Raw genomic sequence first — 23651 nt, forward strand, 5'->3', positions numbered from 1 at the left:
GATCTAATGTGCTAGGTCTTTAGCTTCATTCACTCATTCACTCCCCAACATTTCTTGGAGTATGCCACACATTCTCTCCAGTAGAGAAGGATGAGTCAGGCAGGATTCCTACGCTCCCGAGGTTTACAACTGTGTTAGCTGCTCTTTATTTCACATTTTTCCTATCCCTTTTCCTGATGGTTAATGGTATTGATAGAAGAAGGTCCAGGTAAGAACGCTGCTCGTCGCCGCTGTAGATATTACCCCGGAGCTCCAGAAAATCCAAAGCGTATGTGGAAACTTGCAGTGCACTTCAGCGTGGAAGCTTATTTCTGTTTCACGTAATGCTGTTTTTATACTGATAACATCAGAAACTGCTGGAAACAAGGTGTACATTGGAGCCACAGTATGAAGACAGAGAACACTTTTTCTTTTAGAGGTGAACGGCTGTCTGCTTGTGGGAGGTCAGCACTAGGGACACAGATGTCTAGTTAAGATTGCATTTCCCTGTGGGGGCCGCTAGGGAAGGTGGGATTTTTGGCGCAGAGATGAGCCTTGGGATCCCATTTCCATCCCATAATTTGCGGGCAGGGATGGGGTTTTGGTTTCTGACATTGTTTGATCCATTTTTAATTTGATGGACATCGACTGAGCCTCTAGAACTGAGATGAGCAAACAAAGTAAGCGTGTGGTGAAACCACCCCCACCCACCACCTGTTTTGGTAAAATCACCTCTCACTAGTGTTTGCCGTGCTTGCCTTTGCACTACCCCCACAGAGGACCTGTGACAGGGCCCAAGAACTCACAGAACTAAATACTGCCCTTTGCAAAAGAGTTTGCTGATTCCCGCCCCATGAAAGCAGTTGATCAAAGTGGGCCTTAGTTTTGCCATGAGAAGCACAGGAATCCCCCTCGAGGAGTGGTCGAGCTGTGGGCTGAGATCTGCGCTTGTGGAGAGCGGGTGAGAGGGCGATGCAGGCGTGCTTCTCCACGTGGGTATTGTGACAGATGTTGGGGTACACAGATGAGTGGAACATGGTCTCTACCTTCTTGTGACTTAGTGTCTAACGGGGAGAGGGGGGAAGGGGGAGGGGGGATGTGGGGTAGGGAGAGGGGGCGGGGAGTGCTACAAATGGATCCCATAGGTACTGCGGGCTATCAGGCCCTGAGAATGCGGAGGAGGGAATGGCGGAAGCGGGCTCAGGTCCGAGCTGGATTCTGAATGACAGTTGTGGGCTTCCTCAGGGAGCAGGGTATTGGAGAACACAGGCTGAGAGGTGCGGGTGCAGGCTGAGCTGGGATCCACTGGGAGTTGGTGACTGACTGCCTTCGTTAGAAGAGAAGAAGGGAAAAAGAGATCATCAAGGAATGAATCTATTTTGTAATTCTGTCATCCTCAAAGGGTTTCCCTGTGAACATAAATTAGTCTGTGGTTCCGGAGTTGCCTAGATCAATATCATTAGGTTTACTTTCTAAATCCAGCCGTCTAAGCCAGCCAGATTTCCAGTTGAGGTTTAGGGATCAGATCTTTTACCCTTTGGGTTATCCTTATGGCATTTGCTCTCTCTGGCCTTTCTTAACTGTCTAGAACATGTGACTCCTGCTGATGACACTGTGCTGGGATGGTGTGAAGGGGGGCGGAGATGGCACTGGCCGGCGCGCACAGACACCTCTGGGAACTATGAACTGTGAACCCTGGCTTTGACTTGAACGTCTGTTCTCACTATGGAACCCCATGCAAGAGAAGGGCGTGGGGGCTCTACCGCCGGTGTGTTCCTTTCGCCCGCATCGCTGCTTCACCTGGAGTGAGCGTGTCTGTGCCGTGCTGGCTTTGAGGTGGCAGGGAGAGATGTGTCTGCCAGCAGTGGTATGCAGCTGCTGTGAGCAGCCGTACTCCCACAGGCCCCTGCGCTGCAACCCGTGTTCGCTCTGTCCAGATCTCTAACAATTAGGTTTAGAAAGCCCAGAGACAATCGAAATTAAACACACCCTGAAAGCAACATTCTTAGCGCCTTTAGATGTTTAGAAAAACTACAAACCATCCCCAGGAACTGGCTAGGAATATTTTTAAGGACTACTTGCTTGGCACTGCCTACACAAATGAGTTGTTTAAGTGTGTGGTCTAATGCCCCATGGCCCCAGAGGCTCATCCACCAGACTTAGTGGCAGGGAGGGGTATTTCCCAAGGCATGATGGGGTTGGGGGGAAGCTGAAGCCATGGTCAGACCCGGGAGACATGGCTGTGTGTGTCAAGCACGGGTGATAGTGGAGGACAGACAAATACAGATAGGGACTGAGAACTAAGGTAACAATGGGCTGGGCCAGATTATAAGAGGGAGAATATAGGGAGCATCTGTTCTAGTTGGATTGGCCTGGCTACTTACCTGAACTGCCTAAAAAAGACACAAATTTCATTATAAAAATTACCTCATGGTCCATGACCATACGCTGCAGAAGTACTGGCTACTTGGTAATCTGTTCGGGTTCTGTGATTCTGAAGCCCTGAGTGGCACTGATGGCTTTTGGTGTGTACAGGTCACGGGGCACAGATGGCTCTTTCAGGAATCATCTAGAGTCAATAGTAACATGAAACAAAACAATACCCCACCCTCTGCCAACAGAAAAAATTACTTCATGGTTTCTTTTCTTTCTTTTTTCCAGTCCTGGGGTTTGAACTCTGGGCTCTGGGCGCTGTCCCTGAGCCTCTCTGTGCTCAATGCTAGTGCTCTACCACTTGAGCCACAGCACCATTTCTGACTTTTTCTGTTTACGTGGTACTGAGGAATTGAACCCAGGGCTTCATGCATGCTAGGCAAGCACTCTACCGCTGAGCCACCTTCCGAGCCTTTACTTTATGGTTTCTACATCAATCACACTCTTGGCAATACCATGTGATTTGGATCCCACATCCCTGAGGCGTGTGCTTCTCCTTTAGCTTTAGGAGAAAGACAACAGTGAGGCTGAGGAGGGTCAGGAATGGAGAATCTAACAGAGGGAGACAGGCTGACGTGTACACTAAGCCAGCTTGTGTGCACACATGCACACAAGTTTACACACACACACACCCAACTCACCTGTGTGCATTCATGTCCTCTTCTCGTCCTGGGATGCTCGTAGGATGCCATGGACTGGCAGCTCTTCACTTGCCTTTTCGGGTTTTTGCCAGGTGTATTGTGATTCGGGCACCTCATTAGCTGTCTGTGAGCATGAAACTTTTTTTTAATCCTTCTAACCTCACTACATTTTTTGGGAGGAGGCGGGGTGGTGGTGGGGCCTGAACTCTGGGCCTGGGCGCTGGCTGTCCCTCAGCTCTTCAGCTCAAGGCTAGCGCTCTACCACTTGAGCCACAGCACCACTTCTGGCTTTTTCTGCTTATGTGGTGCTGAGGAATCAAACCCAGGACCTCAGGCATGCAAGGCAAGCACTCCACTACTGAGCCACCTTCCCAGCTCCCCTCCCTGCATTTTGGAAGGTTCCAGTGTAGTAGTCTTCAGGCGAGCACTGTGCCAGAGTCCCCTCAGCCTGCTATCACTTGCAGCTTCAGTCAGTGCCGCCTCCCTCCCAGCCACCACCCCTTATCGGTCCCAAGTCATTCCCGGTAGAAATGCTCCCGTGCACCCCTCTCAGAGAACAAGCTGTGTAGGACAGTCGCCTGTGGACTGTAATTGAGTCTTTTGCATAACAGATGATATAGCTTCTTACTTGCTTGGCATGTTATAGTGTACTCCATGACTATGTCTCATCACAGTGAGGTAGAAATAAGTAAAGAGAATCTTTACAGCTGGGCAACAGTGGCTCACACCTGTCATCCTAGCTACTCAGGAGGCTGAGATCTGAGGATCACGGTTCAAAGCCAGCCCAGGCAGCAAAATCCATGACTCTTTTTTTTTTGGGGGGGGGTTCCAGTCGTGGGGCTTGAACTCTGGGCCTGGGCACTGTCCTTCAGCTCTTCAACTCAAAGCTAGTGCTCTACCACTTGAGCCACAGCGCCACTTCTGGCTTTTTTTCTTTTTCTGCCTATGTGGTGCTGAGGAATCGAACCCAGAGCCTCATGCATGCAAGGCAAGCGCTCTACCACTGAGCCACCTTCCCAGCCCTCCTCCAATATTTGATCTTTTCATCCTTAATAATATAGTGCCTGACATTTTCTTTTCTTTTCTTTTTGCTAATACTGGGGCTTGAACTCTGGGGGGCCTGGGCACTGTCCCTGAGCCTCTTTATGCTCAAGGTTAGCTCTCTACCACTTGAGCCACAGCGCCACTTCCGGCTTTTTTTCTTTTTGCTTATGTGGTGCTGGGGAATCGAACCCAGGGCCTCGGGTATGCAAGGCAAGCGCTCTACCACGGAGCCACCTTCCCAGCCCCTCCATAAGACTCTTATCTCCAATAAACCACCAGAAAACCAGAAGTGGCGCTGTGGCTCAAGTGGTAGAGCGCTTGGCTTGAGCTGAAGAGCTGAAAGATAGTGCCCAGGCTCCGAGTTCAAGCCCCATGACTGACAAGAGGGAGAGAGAGAGAGGAGAGAGAGAAATCTTTACTCCTTGTCTGACCAAGTACTTCACTGAAGAGCAATAATTTAAAGACAGTGTTAGGTACCATGCCTTAGTGATGAGTGAGGCCAGCATTATTCTTGCTCTCATTTCATTTAGCATGACAATAAAGTCATTACTGGGGAATAAGCTACTTGTCAGATAAGCACTGTGGTTTCCTTCGCCTCTTTTTCATCCCTTTTCATTCTCTTCCATGTTCTTCCTCTAATTCAATTAATAGAAGAAAGCTAAGACGGGAACCCATGCCCTTGTATGTGAGAATCCCAGGCCAGGCTGGCTGTGGGCAGCATGACACGCTCTCACAGTTCCTCCTGCGGCTCTGATGGACCGAATCTCCTGCCCAACTCCCCAGGCTCCTGTTAAGAGTGCCTTGAGATCATCTCCTCCTTTCACGTTTCCAAGAACAGAGCTGTTCCAAACAACAAAGCTGGGAAGGAAACATAAAAATGTGATCCATCTGGGGAGCCGCTCCAGATTCTTCCCTCGCTAATGAGATGGGAGAAGAGGACGTTGACTGGCAACTTGCTGTACTACAGGCCTTCTGTGATGCTCTAAGGAGCTGTCCTGGGGCACAGGTCCAGTCCCCACCCTCTTGCAGCAGAGAAAATGGCGATCACTAGATAGGATGTGAAAGAGCTGTGTGCCCAAGTGGGAGGGATGCATACCTGCAACCCCTTCGTTCTCAGAGAGCTTTGTGGCATTCTCACAGACAGAAACAGCTGCAGAATTAGCCTGAGTAGGATGCTGATGCTGACAGGGGACAAGCGGGAATAGAGGTCAGGGGAGGTAGCACCAACCACACACTATCAGAAAGGAAAGCACTGAGTGTGTCAAGAGGCCTTCACTTAGCTGGGCGTGGGTGGCTCACGCCTGTCATCCTAGCTACTCAGGAGGCTGAGATCTGAGGATCGCAGTTTAAAGCCAGCCCGAGCAGGTAAGTCCATGAGACTCTGATCTCCAATTAATTAATCACTCAGAAAACAAGAAGTGGCGCTGCGGCCCAAGAGATAAAGCACTCGCCTTGAGCTGAAGAGCTCAGGGACAGTGCCCAGGCCCAGGGTTCAAGCCCCACAACCGACAAAAAGGAAAAAAAAAATAAAGGCCTTCACTTGCTGGACGATGAAGGAAATGTTAGGTTTTCACACAGCTGGGTATTCAGGGGTACGGCAGTGGTGATCTGGGGAGTTTGCCATGGTGGCTGTGTATGGGTCTTGGGGTAAAGTAGAGCAGTTGGAAGGTGATACAGTGGCCAGGCTTTCCGGAAGGTAGAGTACAGGGTGGGAGGAGGGGGCCGTAGGCTCTGTCTTGGAGTTACTGGAGCTTTCCATTGCCAGAGTGTGACGTGCAGGTGGGGTGACTGTAGCGACAGTTGGAAAATCAGAGGAGTGAACTGTATTGGGAAATGGGCAATGCTGGCTCTTGATTCTTTGCAGCGCTGGGAAAGGAAGCCATAAACGTGTGGGCACTGTTACTGTCCACGGACAAATGGCATTATGCTGCGGATTTTACAGTATTCACAAATGCTTCTTGGAATGCAGTTTTCCATGAACTGATGTGGTTTGTGTTCAAAGTGCATATATGTTTTTCTCATCAGTGGTTTTGCTTTTAAAAGCAGGTAGTTAAAGATTTTTTCCCCTTTTAAATATAAAATGCTAATTTAATTTAGTCTTCGCAGCTTGGGAATGGGAAGCTAATGTGGCTGAAAACAGCAGTTAAGTTTCTGTGGGTTTGACCATTTCAGAAACTTTGCATGTATGAAAAATACTATTACTAGGAAAATAAATTAGAAACCACAGACTAACTTCAATGAGGACTGTATAGTGTTTTTCCATTATAATGCTTAAGTGCTGCGAAGAGCCGGAGCCTCGGATCAGGGACTTTTTACAATTTGCTGCTCAGGGAAACAGAGGACCCAGCATGGATTGTGAAGTGGTTTCCCCCACCCACCTCTGAATTGCTGTTCTTGGAAACCGGCTCTTGGCTTAGCCCCGTGGATCTTTCTATTTTGCACAGAAATTGGTCAGTAGCGTGCAGCGACACGATTATGTAAAGGCAGCAGAAGCCACAGGGGCTTTACCCCCCACCCAGACGGGGCGAGAGTGTGGTGGGGAGAGAGAGCCTCAGGAAGACAAATTGCGCTCCCACGCAGCAAAGCCTTGCGCCTCCCTCGGACCAGTGTGTTTATTCATTCTGTTTAGACTCCTCACGAAATGAAGTCTGATTTCCAAAAATAGGTTACCCCTTTTTCATTTGTGAAATGAAAATCAGTGTTCTGAATTCTCCTGTACCGATAAAGCTTGATGCAGAGCTGCCAGAGTGAGGTTCAGGGAGGGAGCACCCGCATCGATGTCCTGCTGGCATCCGGCCACCTCCCCAAACTGCGATTAGTGCGATTAGCTCCGAAACCGCCTCTGAGAAGGGCGTGCAGAGTGCTCAGGTGTAGTGGGGTGCTGGGGATGGAGTGGAATGGCGTACACAGGCTGAAGTCTATTCATCTAATGAACAGAAGGAGGAGACTTGAAATGCAGTTCTATGAGGGAAGCTGGGCAGAGGTCCGGAGAGGAGAGGTTAACGATGCCCAGATTGCCCTTTCCTGGCTCTGAGAAATCACTGCTGTGCTTGTTGGTAAGAAGGGGAAATCTCACCTCTGTGGAGCTAAGGGATCAGACTGGTGAGATGGAAGTGAGGGTTCTCAGCTCCCACCATCCTGGTGGCCACTGTGTCAGCGGCCTGGATCCTGACCGGCACGGATGGGCCGATAAAGTATCTGCAGTCCAGCCTCCTGTCTGTCCATACCACTCTGGCGTGACTCGGGGCAGCGCTTACGTTCAAACGACCATAGGAATATACAATGAATCCTAACAGTTTTTTGGTGAGCCTCCTAACAGCTTCCGAATGAGTTCCTTCTACGCTTCAGTTGGGTGGTGCGGATTTCTCTTCACAGCTAGGAATCCTGACTGCTGTCGTTGCTATCACCTGGAATGCTTCTCAGCTCTAACTTGAATTGTTCTGGGTCCAGCCACTGCTCTGTGGAGTCTGCATGGACATTGGACCGCACACACCATTTTGGGTATTTGTGCACCCACACAGGAGAGAGGGCCTCAAAAAGTTCTACAGTCTTTCCCAAAGGCTGAAAGGGCGTATTCGAAGTATGTTGTTGAAGCACCTCAGCATCACGTGCCAGTCGCGATTCTGTCCCCCTGCCTGCTGCTTTGAGTTTCCCTTTGGCTCTGTTCCCTCAGCCATTTCACGTTCCCGTCCACTTGAAGCCCTGTGGGTTCTCTGAAACAGCCCAGTTTTCATCGCCACATTTCCCCCAAGATGTCCTGACTTACGTTCTCAGTCCTTCCTCTCCCTCTCCTTTTGGTTTGCTGAACACCTGCTCATCTTTTTACTCTGCAGGCTTTCCCTCCTCACAGCCCCCTTGTCCCCGCTCACTCCCAGATGGCAGCATCGCCAGGAGCCGTCGCCACTAGCCGCGGGTTGAGTGCCTCTGTCACTCAAAGCAGCTCTACCTGCTCAGGCCTTCTGTGGACAAGTTAAACCGATGGGCACTCAAAAAATGAGTCTTGCTGGGTGCCGGTGGCTGACACCTGTAATCCTAGCTACTCAGGAGGCTGAGATCTGAGGATCACGGTTCAAAGCCAGCCTGGGCAGGAAAGTCCATGAAACTCTTATCTCCCATAAACCACCAGAAAACTGGAAGTAGCACTGTGGCTCAAGTGGTAGAGTGCTAGCCTTGAGCTGAAGAGCTGAGGGACAGCACTCAGGCCCAGAGTTCAAGCCCCACGACCGACAGAAAAAAAGAAGTATTAGTGTCAATGCGGCGTCCCATCCTGTGTGCCCCACTTGTAAGGAAGATTCCACATGGTTCCTGAGATCCCTAAGTGGCCAGGTCCACATGGCTCATGCTAGTAACCTGCTGGTCAAGCTCCTTTATTGGCTCTTGTTTTCTCCCCATCTTTACTCTCTGATCTTACTTCCTAGACTTCTGCCGACTGTGTCCAGTTCTTTGTTCTGGGCGTTGCTTTCAGGCTAGCTTGATCAGGGTGCCTCAAGACTTCATGCATCCACCTGAGCTGCCTGTGTTGCTCTTGTTGTTCTTACCTTGTGATTTCTCTAATACACCACCATTACTTCTTGAGACCATGGATGTCGTGTCTCTTGTTGGTGGTGGTCCCCCGGCTTTCGTAGTGAGTCTTCAACAGTGTGGATGAGACATAGAATGGCTGCAGGTATCCGCAGACCCACGTCTGGGCACACAGCTCAAACCAAAGACGCGAGTCACAGGAAGACAGACAGCATGGAGCATGGAGCTAGCAATGTGCTGAAGGTAGGGGACTTTCAGTGACTTGTAATGGTGTCATGACTCATTCTGAAGGGAGGTTTGCCCACTTTCCCCTTTGCCAGGAATTCCACAGAGCTTTGTGGAACAAAGGCCACCCACAGATCCTCCTGGGACCGTGCACGTAGAGACCAGTGAGGCAGGCTGAGCGTGAGATGCTGGGTCAGCAGAATCTGTGGGAGGAGGTAGGTGCACCCGGTCTCCCCGCAGCCCCAGCCAGGGATTGTTGTGCAGGAAGCAGGCCCCGCCCAGCCAGGGCGGCAAGCTTTGCCCGGAGAAAGCAGAAGTCCAGACTGTCACGTACAGTTTCTGTGTTTAGGTATAGTATGTATGTCCAGAAAGCATCACCGTGGCTGACCGTGGCCCATGGGCTGTTAATCTACAATCTTTGTGTAGCAGTGCGGCTCCAGGTTAGAGGCTCAGGTGAGGAGGGCTTGCTGGGCCTGGGTCCTAGGTTCCCGTTGGCTTCAGGCCTGAGAATACAGTTCCCTGCACTGACCTTTGGCTCTCTATCTTTGTATCAGAAAAGTCATAGGAAAGGCCACTCTTCTGCGACTCCTCCCAGCACTGGTGCTCCCCCAGCGAGCCCTCTATTCTGAGGGCAGTTGCTAGCACTTTCCTTCGCACAGGGATGTGCCACAGTTGGCACAGGAATCCGTTTGCCTTCCCTGCTTGGCCACATTGCTATAAGACATGCTTTCTACTTCATGCATCTTTGCGATCCCCCAGGCAGTCAGCAGCACACAGCCGAGACTCAGTACTCAGCTACTGGTTGACTGCTGTGATGGCCACCTCACCCAGAGCTTTTCAAATTGCTCTTGGTAGGAGTTGGGGACTAAAGACAAAGCCCCCAGCCCCTGCATGCACAGCGGGTGGGGAGCTCCCCAGATTGCAGGAGGTCACTCACGGCACAGCCTGTGGCTGCTGCCCCCAGGGCTTTTATGAGGAAAAGTACCAGGCCAGTGTCTCCCTTCTGTCAAAGACTTTCCCTTGTTCTTTCCCACCAAACGTGACAAAATAAGAATGGATTATTTTGTGTCCTGGTTTAAATTCTTTAATTAGAGGTGGGCTCTGGTAGATGGCTGTGTAACCATCCTCCTCAAAGGTTGCCTAGCACAAAAAGTTTATCTTAATTACGATTACATATTGTTTATTCTTCCCTTTTCTTTGAAACATCTTGGAGAAATTTCTTATTATATCTAAGCAAAAATGTAACATAAACAATTATTGGTCATCTATGATCATGGACATTAGGGTATTCTTTGGGCACTGAAATTTACTAGTTGCCTTCAGCACTTCAATGCTGAGAAGTATGAATTGCCAAAATAGTAGCTCTTGTGTTTATCGCATTTGCCCCATAACTATAGTTAGCAGAGTTGTTGTTAAAGGAACTGAATCATGTATTCAACATTCACTGAGTCCCTACTGTGTGGCAGATCTAGTCTAGCTGCTGGAGATGCAGTGGCGAACAGTTACAAAAGGCCTTGCAGTGCTGGGAAATTGTACAGACCAGAAACAAACAAGCATACAAGGAAATACTGGATGGGGTATTGGGAGAATAAAACAAGAAGGAGAGAGTGGGGGGGGGCTGCTCCAGAGAGGACTTGAGAGGCCTCCTTGTATTTGGACATGTGACACTTGAATGACAGAGGCCAGGCATGTGGCATGTGGAGATGAAGCACTGTCTGGGCCTCTGGCGGCAGCCCTGTGTTCTGGAGCTGGAGTGAGGAGGCCGCGCTGCGGGGAGAAGGGTGGGAAGGCCATGAGGGGGAAGCCGAGGGAGGGGAGAGCTAGCAACAACTTACAATCTAAGGAAAATGAAGTGTTTATTCTGTAATTCAAACAGATTTGAATTCGGAAGGTTTCAGTTTCAGAATGGGTGTTGTGGCTGCGGGGTTTGAGGCAGGATTTCGCTGAGATTCACACTGGATAACCCAGCGCTCCCAGAGTCCAGCGGCTGTGTTGGCTTTGAACACTGGCCTTTGCTTTGGATAGGATGGGCCCTGAGTAGTACAGGGAAACAGTACTAGTGTTGTCAGCTTAGTGTTAGATTCTGAAATTGAATTTGCCTCCAAAGTAATCACGAATGCAATGAACACAGAAATGGCTTTCTTCATCCTTTAATAGGATAAGTGCTCGCGTGGATTACAAGAGCTTATAGACAGCTGGAACATCTGGATATAAAGTTAGCTGCAGCACAGGGAAGAAAGCCGATATGGACCAAATTGGGGGTTTTCTTGGATTTGGGGGTATCTGTATAATAGAGACCTGATGCACTGCCAGCTTGTAATAAACCAGAGCCCTGGATTTCGAGAATGTTTGTGATATTCAGCCAGCATAGCGCAGCTTTCCCTCCCAAGGGGTGGTCTCCAAATCTCCTGTAGCCTTTGGCAAGATAACTTTCGATCACAATTGAAAACAGATGCCCTCTCTACCCTGCCCACTGTTTGTCTACGTAAGGGCGTGTGAGCAGGGCAGTGGCCCAGGCACCTGGTCATTAGACAGTCATGTTCATAGCTCTGCACCGCGGCCCTGGTGTGGGGACAGTGGACATACACAAGCACAGCACCTTTAAGGTTTAACAGAAAACATCTCTCTGGACAGTTTCTACTATAGAACATTTCATTCTAAAGGAAAATACTGAATTCTAAAGGCACGTGATCCTAAGGAAAAAGCAAAGCATAATCTCCCTAATAAAACTGCATTGTTTTATTTTAGGATATGGCCTGAAATGTGCTTGGACATGTCCTTGAGGCTGCAGAATATAAAAAATGACTGTAAAGCCTTGATTTAGAGCGACTCAGACATAACAACTGAATACAGTGTGTTGACGTTGGACCCTGGAGTGAAACAAGTGAAATGTAAACTAGAGGGAAATTGAACTACAGACAGGGGATGAGATAACACTATGAAGTCACAGGGAATTGTGTTAGGTGAGACGATGGCATGGTATTTACAAAAGAAAGCATCCTGATTTTATAGAGGGTCACATTTAGATGTGTAAGAAGGAAATGTGCAAATCATCAATAGCTTATTTGAGGTACTAATTGTTTACATAGGTGATGGACCTATGGCTTTTTACTATAGTATTTGTTCTGTCCTATTGCTTTTTTTTTTTTTTTAATTCAGTTAGTTTGTTTGTTTTTTTCCGATATGGAACATGGTGGAGGGATCTGTGTACAGCTATGACTGAGAGCCCACTGTGCCTATGTGCTGCAAGCGTACATGGCAGCGGACCTGCAAACGAGGTGATTCCTTTATGCTTCGGGCATTTCAGGCAAAAGAGACCCATCCTTCCTCCTCCTCCCTCTTTCCTCCCCAGCCTCTCTGCTCTGATTTTGTAACTCTGTGATTGTGGGAGGAGAAAGAGTAAAACTGAAACATATGGAATCCTAAAGCTGCTATTTTAGACATTTTTTTTTCCAACCTCAAGTTTTAAAAAAGAATAATGATAAGCTACAGTTACCAAAATCATTTTCTTTCAAAATGTATCTTGTACAGCCTGGATTAGATTAGCATGTATTAAGCGACTGGCACCACCCTGGGCACACACATGTCAATCAGTTGCTTTTCCTTTCTCCCGAGGCGACTAGAGAAGTTGTTGGTGCAGCTGCCGTGCTGTTGTTTCTCCACAGAGGGCATTTTGTAGACAGTCTGTGCCGGTACTGGATGTTGGTTAGACCTTTTTCCCTTGGGATATTTTGATACCCATACCCTGAAATAAATCATTCCCATTTCCAAGGAACTCACCGATGGACACAAGTTTCTATTGCAATGTGGGCTGATTCATGTGGCCTAGCTACTGATGGAACAAAACATGTTGTTGTGTTTTTCCCCAGCTACGTTTTTTTTTTTTTTTTGGTCGGTCGTGGGGCTTGAACTCTGGGCCTGGGCGCTGTCCCTCAGCTCTTCAGCTCAAGGCGAGCGCTCTACCACTTGAGCTACAGCACCACGTCCGGTTTTCTGGTGGTTTATTGGAGATAGGAGTCTCAAGGTCTCTCCTGCCCGGGCTGGCTTTGAACCTCGATCCTCAGATCTCAGCCTCCTGAGTAGCTAGGATTACAGGCGTGAGCCACCAGCGCCCGGCCCCAGCTACGTTTAATCATCGCACTTATTCCTCCCAGCCCATTGCCATCTCTCTCTCTCTCTCATCTTTCATTCAAGCTTGGTACCAACAGTTGTGATTTTTTTTTTGGGGTGGGGGGAAGGGGGTGCCAGTCCTGAGGCTTGAACTCAGGGCCTGAGCACACTCTGAGCTTTTCTTTCTTTTGTTAAAATTTTAATGGTTATTTTTCCTTTTATTAATCTTATATGGTACCAAGGAATGGAACATAGGACCTCATGCATGCTAGGCAAGCACTTTACCACTAAGCCACATTCCCTTTATTTCTTTTTTTTTGGGGGGGGGGTCCAGTTGTGGGGCCTGATGGGTGCTGTCCCTCAGCTCTTCAGCTCACGGCTAGCGCTCTACCACTTGAGCCACAGTGCCACTTCTGGCTTTTTTCTTTTTGCTTATGTGGTGCTGAGGAATTGAACCCAGGTCCTCAGGCATGCAAGGCAAGCGCTCTACCACTGAGCCACCTTCCCAGCTCCCTTTTTTTTTTTTTTTCCTTCGGTCAGTCATGGGGCTTGAACTCTGGGCCTGGGCACTGTCCCTCAGCTCTTCAGCTCAAGGCGAGCGCTCTACCACTTGAGCTACAGCACCACTTCCTGTTTCCTGGTGGTTTATTGGGGATAGGAGTCTCACGGTCCCTCCTGCCTGGGCTGGCTTTGAACTGCGATCCTCAGATCTCAGCCTCCTGAGTAGCTAGGATTACAGGCGTGAGCCACGCGCCCAGCTTTCCCTTTATTTCTTAAGGCTCGTGTTCTACCAATTGAGCCACAACTCCACTTCTGGCTCTGTGTGTGTGTGTGTGTGTGTGTGTGTGTGTGTGTGTGTGTGTGTTTAATTGGAGATAAGAATTTTAACCACTTCTGGCTGTGTGTGTGTGTGTGTGTGTGTGTGTGTGTGTGTGTGTGTGTGTGGTTAATTGGAGATAAGAATTTTAAGGACTTTCCTGGCTGGGCTAACTTTGAACCAGGATCCTCAGATCTCAGCCTTCTGAGTGGCTAGGATTACAGGTGTGAGCCAGTGACACCCTGCAGTTGCAAATTTAATAGTAAGCTGAATGCTACTGTCCTCCTGCCTCAGCCTCCATACTTTGTTAGGCTGTGAATAGTAGAATCTCATTTTTTTGGAACAACAGTGCCCAGATGGAGACATGGTGGGCTTGAACCAAAGTTAAAAAAAAAAAAAACCTCTGACGTGCATCATTCTGAGTGTAAGCCCTACATGGAGCTCCTCCACGTAAGGTGGTGTTGACGGTGCTGTGGGGTGAGCATTGTTAGAGGGGAATGCATAGAACTCGTTTCAGAGATATATTAGAATGGAAAGTGTATGATGAGCACTAAATGATAAGCCAGGGACAAGCGCCCTGCAAGTTCAGGGAGGAGAAATGGTTTCCAGCTGAGGCCTTGGTGGGAAGTGTATCTGAACTTTGAGAAGGAGGTACAATGGTGGGAAGTGTATCTGAACTTTGAGAAGGAGGTACAATTTTGACACTGAGAGAAAGAAGCTCTTCCTGTGTGGGATGGCAGAGCATGTCCAGAGGCGAAGGGTGTGGGTGACTCTGGGTGGCGGTGTGGCTGATGGGCAGCGCTGCTGTCAGGGCTGGGGGACGTGAAGGCTGGGGAGGAACTACCATGGGGAAGGCTATTTTAGGAACTCGGTCTGGCAGCGTTGTCCAGGAGGCAGGGAGGAGTAACTAGGGCAGAGATGTCAATTAGCAGGTCACAGCAGAACAATCCAGAAGGAATGAGAATAAGAGTGCAAATTTGATATGACAGTGGGAAGAGGAAGAAGGGAAAGAACAACTAATTGGATTTGATGAGTACACATAGGAAAAGTCACATGAATTTACATTTCATTCATACAAGTAGTTAAAGTAATATTTCATGGCTTGGGCACTGTTGAAGGAAACCTTCTTTCTACTTATTCATTAATTTATAGAATATTTAGCCCCATCCTTGTAGTGACAAAGCTTTTACATAAGCCCTAAGAACAGTGTATTCGTTAGCTTGGCCTGCTATACCAAGATCACCATACTCTGAGTGGCTTAAACAATAGAAATTTATTTTTCGCAGTCTGGAGGATGGAAGTTCAAGCTCAAGGTGCCAACAAATTCACTGTCTGATAAAGTCCCTCTTCCTGGCTGTTGTACCTCTAGTCTCTTTCTCTTCCCGTAAGGACACTAAGTTGCATCGCAGAACTACATCCCTATGACCTTACCTAAGCTGAATCACCTCAAAGGCTTCACCTCCTCATTGATGGCAGGGGAGTTCATAACAAGCGGCCCTTCTCTGGCTGGATCCTTGCCCATCTTTTCATCGAGCTCTTAAGAGTTAGCAGGACTGGAAAGGTGGCTCAGTGGTAGAGTGCTCGCCTTGCGTGCATGAGGCCCTGGGTTCAATTCCTCAGCACCACATAAGCAGAAAAAGCTGGAAGTGGCGCTGTGGCTCCAGTGGTAGAGCGCTAGCCTTGAGCTGAAGAGCTGAGGGACAGCGCCCAGGCCCAGAGTTCAGGCCCATGACTGACGGGGCGGGGGGGGGGGGGGGGGCAGAGACAATCCTGTGCAAGAGAAAGGATTCAACTTGAGTTTTTCATAGGGTTTTTTGCTTCATAAATGGAATGTAAATGTGCTTCTGAAAAGGCGGTCATACTTTAGGGGGAGAAAGAAGTAGAAGCTGACACAGGAGGAAAGCTACCTTGAAGGAAGATCAGCGCCCTTCGGCAGAGGGACAGAGCAGCTCCAGGTGGCTGTGCAGAAACCCTCAGCATGTACTTCCTTCCTCCCGTCTCTCTGGCCTTCTTCCTCCCCTTGGATCTGTGATCTCTGCAGGTCAGCCTGGAGGGCAGAGAGCAGAGAGGCAGGTGCAGACAGAAGTGACAGAGGGTGGTACCTGAGGGATGTTGGAGGATGTGCTTGGACAATACTCTTTGTAGACTTAACAAATGTGAGAGCTGCAAGGCTCATGAGAAGGTCTCACCCTTGCTCTACAGGAAGAAATGAAGCCCTGTGGACGCAGCAGCGTGGGTTTAGTGAGTTGTCAGAGACCTTCTGATGCTCCTGGCCACGGAGCTTCCATCAGTTCTCCCAGCCCTCCCATCCCACCTCTGCAGCCTCTGCCGAGCACGTGTGAAGCTGGCGGTACTCTAGCTGTTACTCAAGGGCACCCATGGTAGGACGAGCTTCTGCGCCTCCGGCTACAGAGCCATCATGGGAATTGAGACAATGGGACAGACTATTAAAATTGTGGTTCTCGTGTCACTTTTTAAGATGTACACAAGTGTGTGTCTGTCTCTATGCAAAACCGTGATCATTTTGTACGTAATTTTTTATTAAGTAGTTGAACAAAGAGGTTACAGTTCCTTGAGTCAGGTTATGAGTACAGCACATCTTGATCAGTGTCGCTGCTTCCATCCTTCTCCCCCATTATCTCCCTTCCTTTCCTTCCTTCATTACTTAGTTCACTTGCTCCATAACGTCTATGGAATGTCAGGATTGAACTTGCTCATCCTTCCTCCATTTGTGTGCCCTTCCCCTTGGTCCCCTCTCCCCCAATATGTTTGTTTTCTGGTATTCATTTTGTTAAACAGTTCATTAGTTGTTCAGAGGAGTCACACCATTGGATTCTTCCCCAAAGTATACAATCCTTTAGTCTGTTTATGAGTGTATGCATGGAAACCCTGTATATGTTATTGTCTATGTTTGTATTTTAGATCTAGCTTCCACATGGGAGAAAACGTGTCATTTGTCTGTGAGCCTTATTTAATGTAATTTTTTTCTTGGCCCATCCATTTGCTTGCCAGTGACACGGATGAGTAACATTCCGTGTGTATACACATCACGTTTTCTTGATCTGCTTCTCTGCTGTAGGACATTTGGGCTGTCTCTGATCTGGCCATGCTCTCGGCTGTGGTGAACCGTGCTGCAGTGAACATGGAGTGCACGTCTTTATCGCGTCCTGACTTGTGATGTTAGGGGCAGATGCTGGATCGTAGGGAGATTCTCCCTTTAGTTTTTTGAGGACCCTCCAAACTGCCTTCCATAGTGGCTACAGTAGTTTATATTCCTACCAGCAGCACAGTAGGGCTCCTTTCCCCCACAGCCCTGCCAGTCTCTGTCATTGCTCATGTTTTTGATACTGGCCAATCTTACCGGGGTGAGATGGAATCTCAACGTTGTTTTTAACTTGCATTTCTTTTACAGCCAGTGCATATAGTTTTATAGATTGTCTTTCCACTTACTAATGAACCATTTACCACACAAATTGTCTTAGAATTGGGGTTTTAATAGCAGCAGTATGTAAACTCTCAAATTTATATTGTCGTTAGACATTTGGTTCAGTTTTTGTCTGTCACGGTCAATAACACGGCACTATATAGAGGCACAGGCACCTAACACGCTTCCCTGTCTAGCCAGGATGCTTCTTTCATGAACGTAATTGCCAGACAAGCACCGTCTGTGGTCCTTTCTGACGGGGGGAGGCAGACTGGACGGGGCTTGAAGACTAGACATCCCTAGTCTGGTCTGTTTCTGCAACTCTCTGGTGGGACACGTGTCACACTGCCCTTGTCTGTGAAGCAGGACAGTACCACACATGTACCTTGCACATGGAAAGCATGCGCTGACGCATGCTCATGTGCCTTCCAATGAGATGTGCAGATGGCCTGCATGCGCATGCGCTTGTCTGGCTTTTATTCAGTATCAAGGAAAAATTAAAATGGGCTTCAAAATAGACAGATGTCAACGCTGAAGAATTCTCTCAGTGAAAAAGAAACCCACTGCTGAGTCTTAAGTTATTGATAATGGAGGAATTCAAAACTGTCATCCGTGTAGTGGCGCACACCTGGAATCCAACGCTTGGGTGGTGGAGACAGGAACATCGTGAGCTGGAGGCGAGCTGGGTTATTTGGTGTGGCCCTGTCTGGAACGCATTCATGTACACACTTGCCGCTCTTTGTATTATGTGATCTCGCAACTCTATAAACTTTCTTTCTTCCTTTCTTCCTTCCTTCCCCAGTGCTTGTCTTCAAACTCTACCAGCGGGCAAAGCATGTGTACAGCGAGGCTGCCCGAGTGCTGCGATTTAAGGCAATCTGTGAAGAAGCACCTGACAACACGGTCCAGCTGCTGGGAGAGCTGATGAACCAGAGCCACGGGAGCTGCCGGGACTTGTACGAGTGCAGCTGCTCAGAGCTGGACCAGCTGGTGGACATCTGTCGGTAAGGCAGAGAGCACAGCAGGGAGGGGACCGAGGGCTTTCACCACAGAACACTGCTTAGGTTAATGACGCCATCGTAGATGAGGGCCTCTCACGGTACACAGTTGTATGAGGCTTGGGCATGGAGTCCAGGCGTTACGACATTGTAAGCAGGACTTGAAGGCCTGTGAGGAGTAAACCTTCCAGCATGGCGTCTCTCCTCGCACATGGCCCTTACTTGCTCATGCTGTTTTTCTTACTCCACCATGGCTGGGCTAGACGCTGCCGGTGTCCCAGTTGTTCCGTCCAGAATGGGCGGCTGATTGGGGGGCTTGAACTTGCTGGCATGCAGGGGGATTCCGAAGGAATCACTAGAAGGTTAGCGTTCCCTGCCTTCCAGGGCGAGTCCAGGTATCTGAGGGGAAAGAGGCCTGAAGAAAGCAAGTGTCCAGTGGGTTGAGATGGAAGTGGAAGGAGAGACGTCCAGAAACCCTGAGTATATCTGAGGAGGAGTGGGACAGCAGCGCGGCCCCTGGCGCAGGAGCAGACTCACTGACCTTGTGAAAGGGAAATCCGGAGACCTCCCCAGGGCTACATGCCGTTTCACTGTGAGAAGATAATGTAGGGCTGCGTGCAATTAGTAATGGAAATATAATTAACTACGTGGCGCCTGTGGCTTGCCGCACTCACACCACACTCCCAGCTGAATAATTTACGCCAAGTAGATCGAATGATCACGAATGGCATGTGTAACCAACTTGTTCAGAGACTTGAACACCACGTTACAGTGTTGGCTTGGTCACTGCCCAAAAGCCTTCAGAGCCTGCATTGTAAGTGCTCTTTGCTGAAATACCGAGGGCCCAGTAAATGGAAGGAACAGACCACTATTGTTCAGCTCTGGAAGTAAGAAATAGTGGGCTGGTTTGGGCAGAAATGAGGCATCTTTGCCTGGGGAAGAAATAGAATGGTTAATCTTACCTGAGAAGCTGGGGAAAGGGAGCGTGAGCCTCCTGGAACTCTCCCTGGGCTAGTCAGCTGGCACTTGCTTAATCCACTGGGCCAAGTGCGGTAAGTCTATGAGCAGCAGAAAAAACAGAGCCTGAGGGGCTGGGCGGACATGAACAGAGGAGAACAATGTGGGGAGAGCGCGGCTGTGGCTCAGGAGTCAGAGCAAGAAGTCCAGTGAGGAGAGGGCAGCGGTGCCGCAGGGAGGGAGCTGTGCTTGGGGACGGTGGGAAAACTCTGGCTCGGAAAAGAGAAAGGGGGCAATGGGAGTGCTGAGTGATCGTGCCAGAGGCCGCGAAGGGAGAGAGACGCCAGGCAAGACTGAGTGGACGAAAGGGGCACCAAGAGCACCCCTGGGTTTCTGGCCACATCTCTCATAGCCATCTCCACAAAGTCACAGCATCATGAGATTAAGCAGGAAAGTGAAGAGAAAGACCAGAGAAGGTACTGCAGGTAAAGTGACTTGAACAGGTTGGCTCAGTGGACTGGCAGCAAGCTTGCCTCTCGCCCCTGAGCTGTGATTGCGGCCAGCGGTACGCCATCTTCTCTTCTGCCCTTTGAGGCTTTCTGATGCAGAGTCCTGGTTTTCAGCATTTGAGTACGGAGCAACGCCATGCCTAGCAGAGAGGCAGTGTGGAGGGGAGACAGATTTGAGTTCTAACTCAGCTTCTTTTCATGGTCTTAAAATGTTCATCTCTAGAAGAACTTTTTAAAATGTGGTTTAAAAAAAAATCTTTTAAGCCAAGCACCAGTGGCTCGCACCTGTCATCCTAGCTACTCAGAAGGCTGAAATCTGAAGATCTTCGCTTCAAACCAGCCTGGCAGAGAAGTCTGATTTCTTCTCTCCAAAAAGCTGGAAGTGGAGCTGTGGTTTAAAAGAAGCTCAGGACTGGGCACCAGTGGCTCACACCTGTAATCCTAGCTACTTGAGAGGCTGAGATCTGAGGATCGTGGTTCAAAGTCAGCCCAGGCAGGAATGTCTGTGAGACTCTTATCTCCAATAAGCCACCAGAAAACCAGAAGTGGAGCTGTGGCTCAAAGTGGTAGAGTTCTAGCCTTGAGCAAAAAAGCCCAGGGACAGCGCCCAGGCTCTGACTTCAAACCCCACAACTGGCATACACTAAAAAAAAAAAAAAGTCTTTTAAAGCTGGGTATTTGTGCCTCATGTCCATAATTCCAGCTACTCAGGATGCTGAGATCTGAGGATCACAGTTTGAAGCCAGCCTGGGCAAGAATGTCTGTAAGACTCTCATCTCTAATTAAGCAGCAAAGAACTGGAAGTGGAGCTGTGGCTCAAGTGGTAGAGCGCAAAGCAGCTCAGGAACAGCACCCAGGCTCCAAGTTCAAGCCCCAGGACTGGGACCTAAGAAAAATTTTTTAAGTCTTAAAAAAGTGTGCACGATTTTTTTTTTTTTTTTTTTGTTGGTGGTGGGGCTTGAATTCTGGGCTTGGGCGCTGTCCCTGTGCTCTTCAGCTCAAGGTGAGTGCTCTACCACTTAAGCCACAGCACCACTTCTGGTTTTCTAGTGGTTTTTATGGGAGATAAGAGTCTCACGGACTTTCCTGCCCGGGCTGGCTTTGAACCTCGATCCTCCTGAGTAGTTAGGATTACAGGTGTGAGCCAGCTATGTGCATGATTTTTATGGCTATCGTAAGTGGGGTTGGAAGAACATTTTAAAAATTTTTAACTGTTGTTTTGGGAAATTCCTTTCCTTAAGGGCAGCTAAAAGTGTTTGTGAGTAGACTTTTCATCTGTTGTTTCCTAAGTGGGGGAAATGAGTTGTATCCAATAGAAGGAACCTTACTCCTTTCTTTAGTTGTTTGCTAAGTTCCAAAGTGAATGTCTACTTATTCCATAACCATATAGGTCTGAGTTTCCCATATAGAAAAGTTAATCTGGGTGCCAGTGCCTCACGCCTGTAATCCTAGCTACTCAGGAGGCTGAGATCTGAAGATCAGGGTTCAAAGCCAGCCTGGGCAGAAAAGTCCGTGAGACTCTTATCTCCAATAAACTACTCATCTTTAGGCTCCTGATGTGAATTGCTCTTGTGCTGTCATTCAACCACAGCTGGCTAGTGGTGGTACTGGGGTTTTACAGGACAGGGCAGGCTCAAAGAGGGTTGGTTGTTGAGGACATTCATTTCTGTCATGTAAATATTTATATGCCATGTGAACCTTTTTAATGTAGATGTTTAAGGCATAAAGAAAGGTTTTTAGAAGACTGCAAAAAATGGTAAGAATGTGATAAAGAGCAGTGAAAATTGGGGGAGACACTGGGGAAGTGTTGCTGGTAGTAACCATGGGGAAGTTTCAGAGCAGCTTTGGAGACACCCTTAAGCCTGGCAGCATCTGAGCCCTGTTGTGTGTCACTGGGCCGGGCAGGGGCCACGCGACATGTGCTGGGTAGGACCCTGGCAAGGCCTGGTAGAGTTACTCTGGTAGACCCACTCTGGTAGAGCCTGGCTTTTGTTCAAGAGCCACACCATCGGGGCTGGGAAGTTGGCTCAGTGGTAGAGTGCTTGCCTCGCCCTGGGTTTGATTCCTCAGCACCACATAAGCAGAAAAAGCTGGAAATGGCACTGGGCCTCAAGTGGTAGGACGCTAGCCTTGAGCTGAAGAGCTGAGGGACAGCACCCAGGCCCAGAGTTCAGGCCCCACCACCACCACCACCACCACCAACAACAACAACAGTAAAAGAACCACATCATCCCAGCTACCTTAAAAGAAAGTTAGCATGAGGAGAAGGTATGACCAAGACTGGGAAGGCTGTCATCTTTGAGGACAAGATGGAGTAGGAGCATGTGCAACATGCATGAGAATAAAGGGCTTGAATACCCACAATGCCCTTGGATCTCCCCCCCCCCCCTCCCCAGCAGCAGAACTTGGTGGATCTGAACGTGGCCACCTTTGGAAGGCTCCCAAGAGGGAGATGCCTGGGACACACTCAGGACAACATGAGGGCCTACTGGAGAGAAAAAGGAAGAAACAGGAGGATGCCATCACTAGTGTTTGCTGGCTTTTTCTTTCGTTATTTACTGCCTTTCAAGAGAAAATCACTTTAGAGCCCTAAGAAAGGACCAAGAGTAGAAGGAAGGAAACTATAACTTAATACAGGCTATTTTTTAAATTAATGTTGGAACTGTAATTTTGTGAAATGAAATAATGAAGGAATATGATGTTTGTCCAGTTTTTTTAGATCACTCACAAATGAACAAAATGTGAATTTAAACAAACAGCTAAATTCTTAAGTAGAATTTCCTGAGGAGCATGGAGCAGTTTTGAAAGGAAGTTAGTAGCATGTTATGGGTTCCCTGATTTTACTTAAGGAAAACATCGTTGATGCCTTTTGTTTCTGTTTGGACACTTGCTGAAAATAGAGACAATGCATGGCTGTATGTATTCCTGCTGTAATTGCCCAAGCTCCTAAGGGAGACAGATGTCAAAATGGAATGGACTGACTACTGAAATGAACTGGCTTTCTTGTCCTCAGAAGTCTTTCCTGGTGTGACTGTGTGCTGGGCTGCTCAGTCCTTGGCCCATCCTGCTGATCTTCGTGCAAGCACTGTGATGAAGACTTTTCATCTGAGGCTTTGGGTCTCTTCTGCATCGCTCCAGGAGACCCAGAGACCCTGCCCCCACCCTGTGGGCTCACTGCTCTAGGCCTCTATCCTGCACATGCTGATCTAGACCTAGTCCGCATATAGCACTTGCTCAAACCAAAGCAACTGCTCTTCAGCGATCTTATGGCCTCCATTTCTTTTTTATTGGTTAGTCGTGGGGCTTGAACTCTGGGCTTGGGCACTGTCCTTGCGCTCTTCAGCTCAAGGCGAGCGCTCTACCACTTGAGCCACAGCGCCACTTCTGGTTTTCAAGTGGTTTATCGGAGATAAGAGTCTCACACAGACTTTCCTGCCCGGGCTGGCTTTGAACCTCGATCCTCAGATCTCAGCCTTCTTCTGAGTAGCTAGGATTACAGGCGTGAGTCACCGGCACCCGGCTTATGGCCTCCATTTCTAAATTAAACATAGGCAACATTTCATAATTCTTTATCTGAACAGGATTTGAAGGCTGTGGTTTCTTGAATCTAAAGCAATCTGAAAATGTTTCTAACTTGACTAAAAATCATCAAAGTTGTTCTAGAAGCTCTATTTTTCTGATTTTCTTGGCAGTTCCCAGGGAACAAAAGCTCCAAGTCCTTCTAACTAGAGAAAATGCTAATGACTACATATTTACACAATATATTTTAGATAATAGAACAAATATATTTCAGTAGGACCTGCCAAAACCTGGAATTGTACTTGACTGGTGTTAGATGGAAATAATCTTTCTCTCAATTCAACATTTCCTGAGATTATGATTAGCATTCACTCGTATAATACATAATATTTACTCACTTTGGACTAAATGGGTTTGGGCTGAACTGCAAGGCATCAGTCCTTATTTTCCCTTTTTCTAGGTTGTAGCACAGTT

At 48.4% G+C, this 23651-nt stretch overlaps 1 protein-coding gene across 4 annotated transcripts in view; it reads left to right on the forward strand.

The window, feature by feature from the left end:
- The window catches only part of LOC138815881 (N-acetylgalactosamine kinase), a 95196-nt gene that overhangs the window by 69026 nt on the left and 2519 nt on the right, over positions 1-23651 (forward strand). For all 4 annotated transcript variants that reach the window (XM_070005263.1, XM_070005261.1, XM_070005262.1 and 1 more), the window contains one exon: positions 17997-18198. In XM_070005263.1, the coding sequence (XP_069861364.1) occupies positions 17997-18198 (202 nt within the window). The remainder of the gene's footprint in view (positions 1-17996; positions 18199-23651) is intronic.

Source organism: Dipodomys merriami, unplaced genomic scaffold, assembly GCF_024711535.1.
Source record: "Dipodomys merriami isolate MVZ:Mamm:240054 unplaced genomic scaffold, mDipMer1.0.p SCAF_679, whole genome shotgun sequence".
Lineage (NCBI taxonomy): Eukaryota > Metazoa > Chordata > Mammalia > Rodentia > Heteromyidae > Dipodomys > Dipodomys merriami.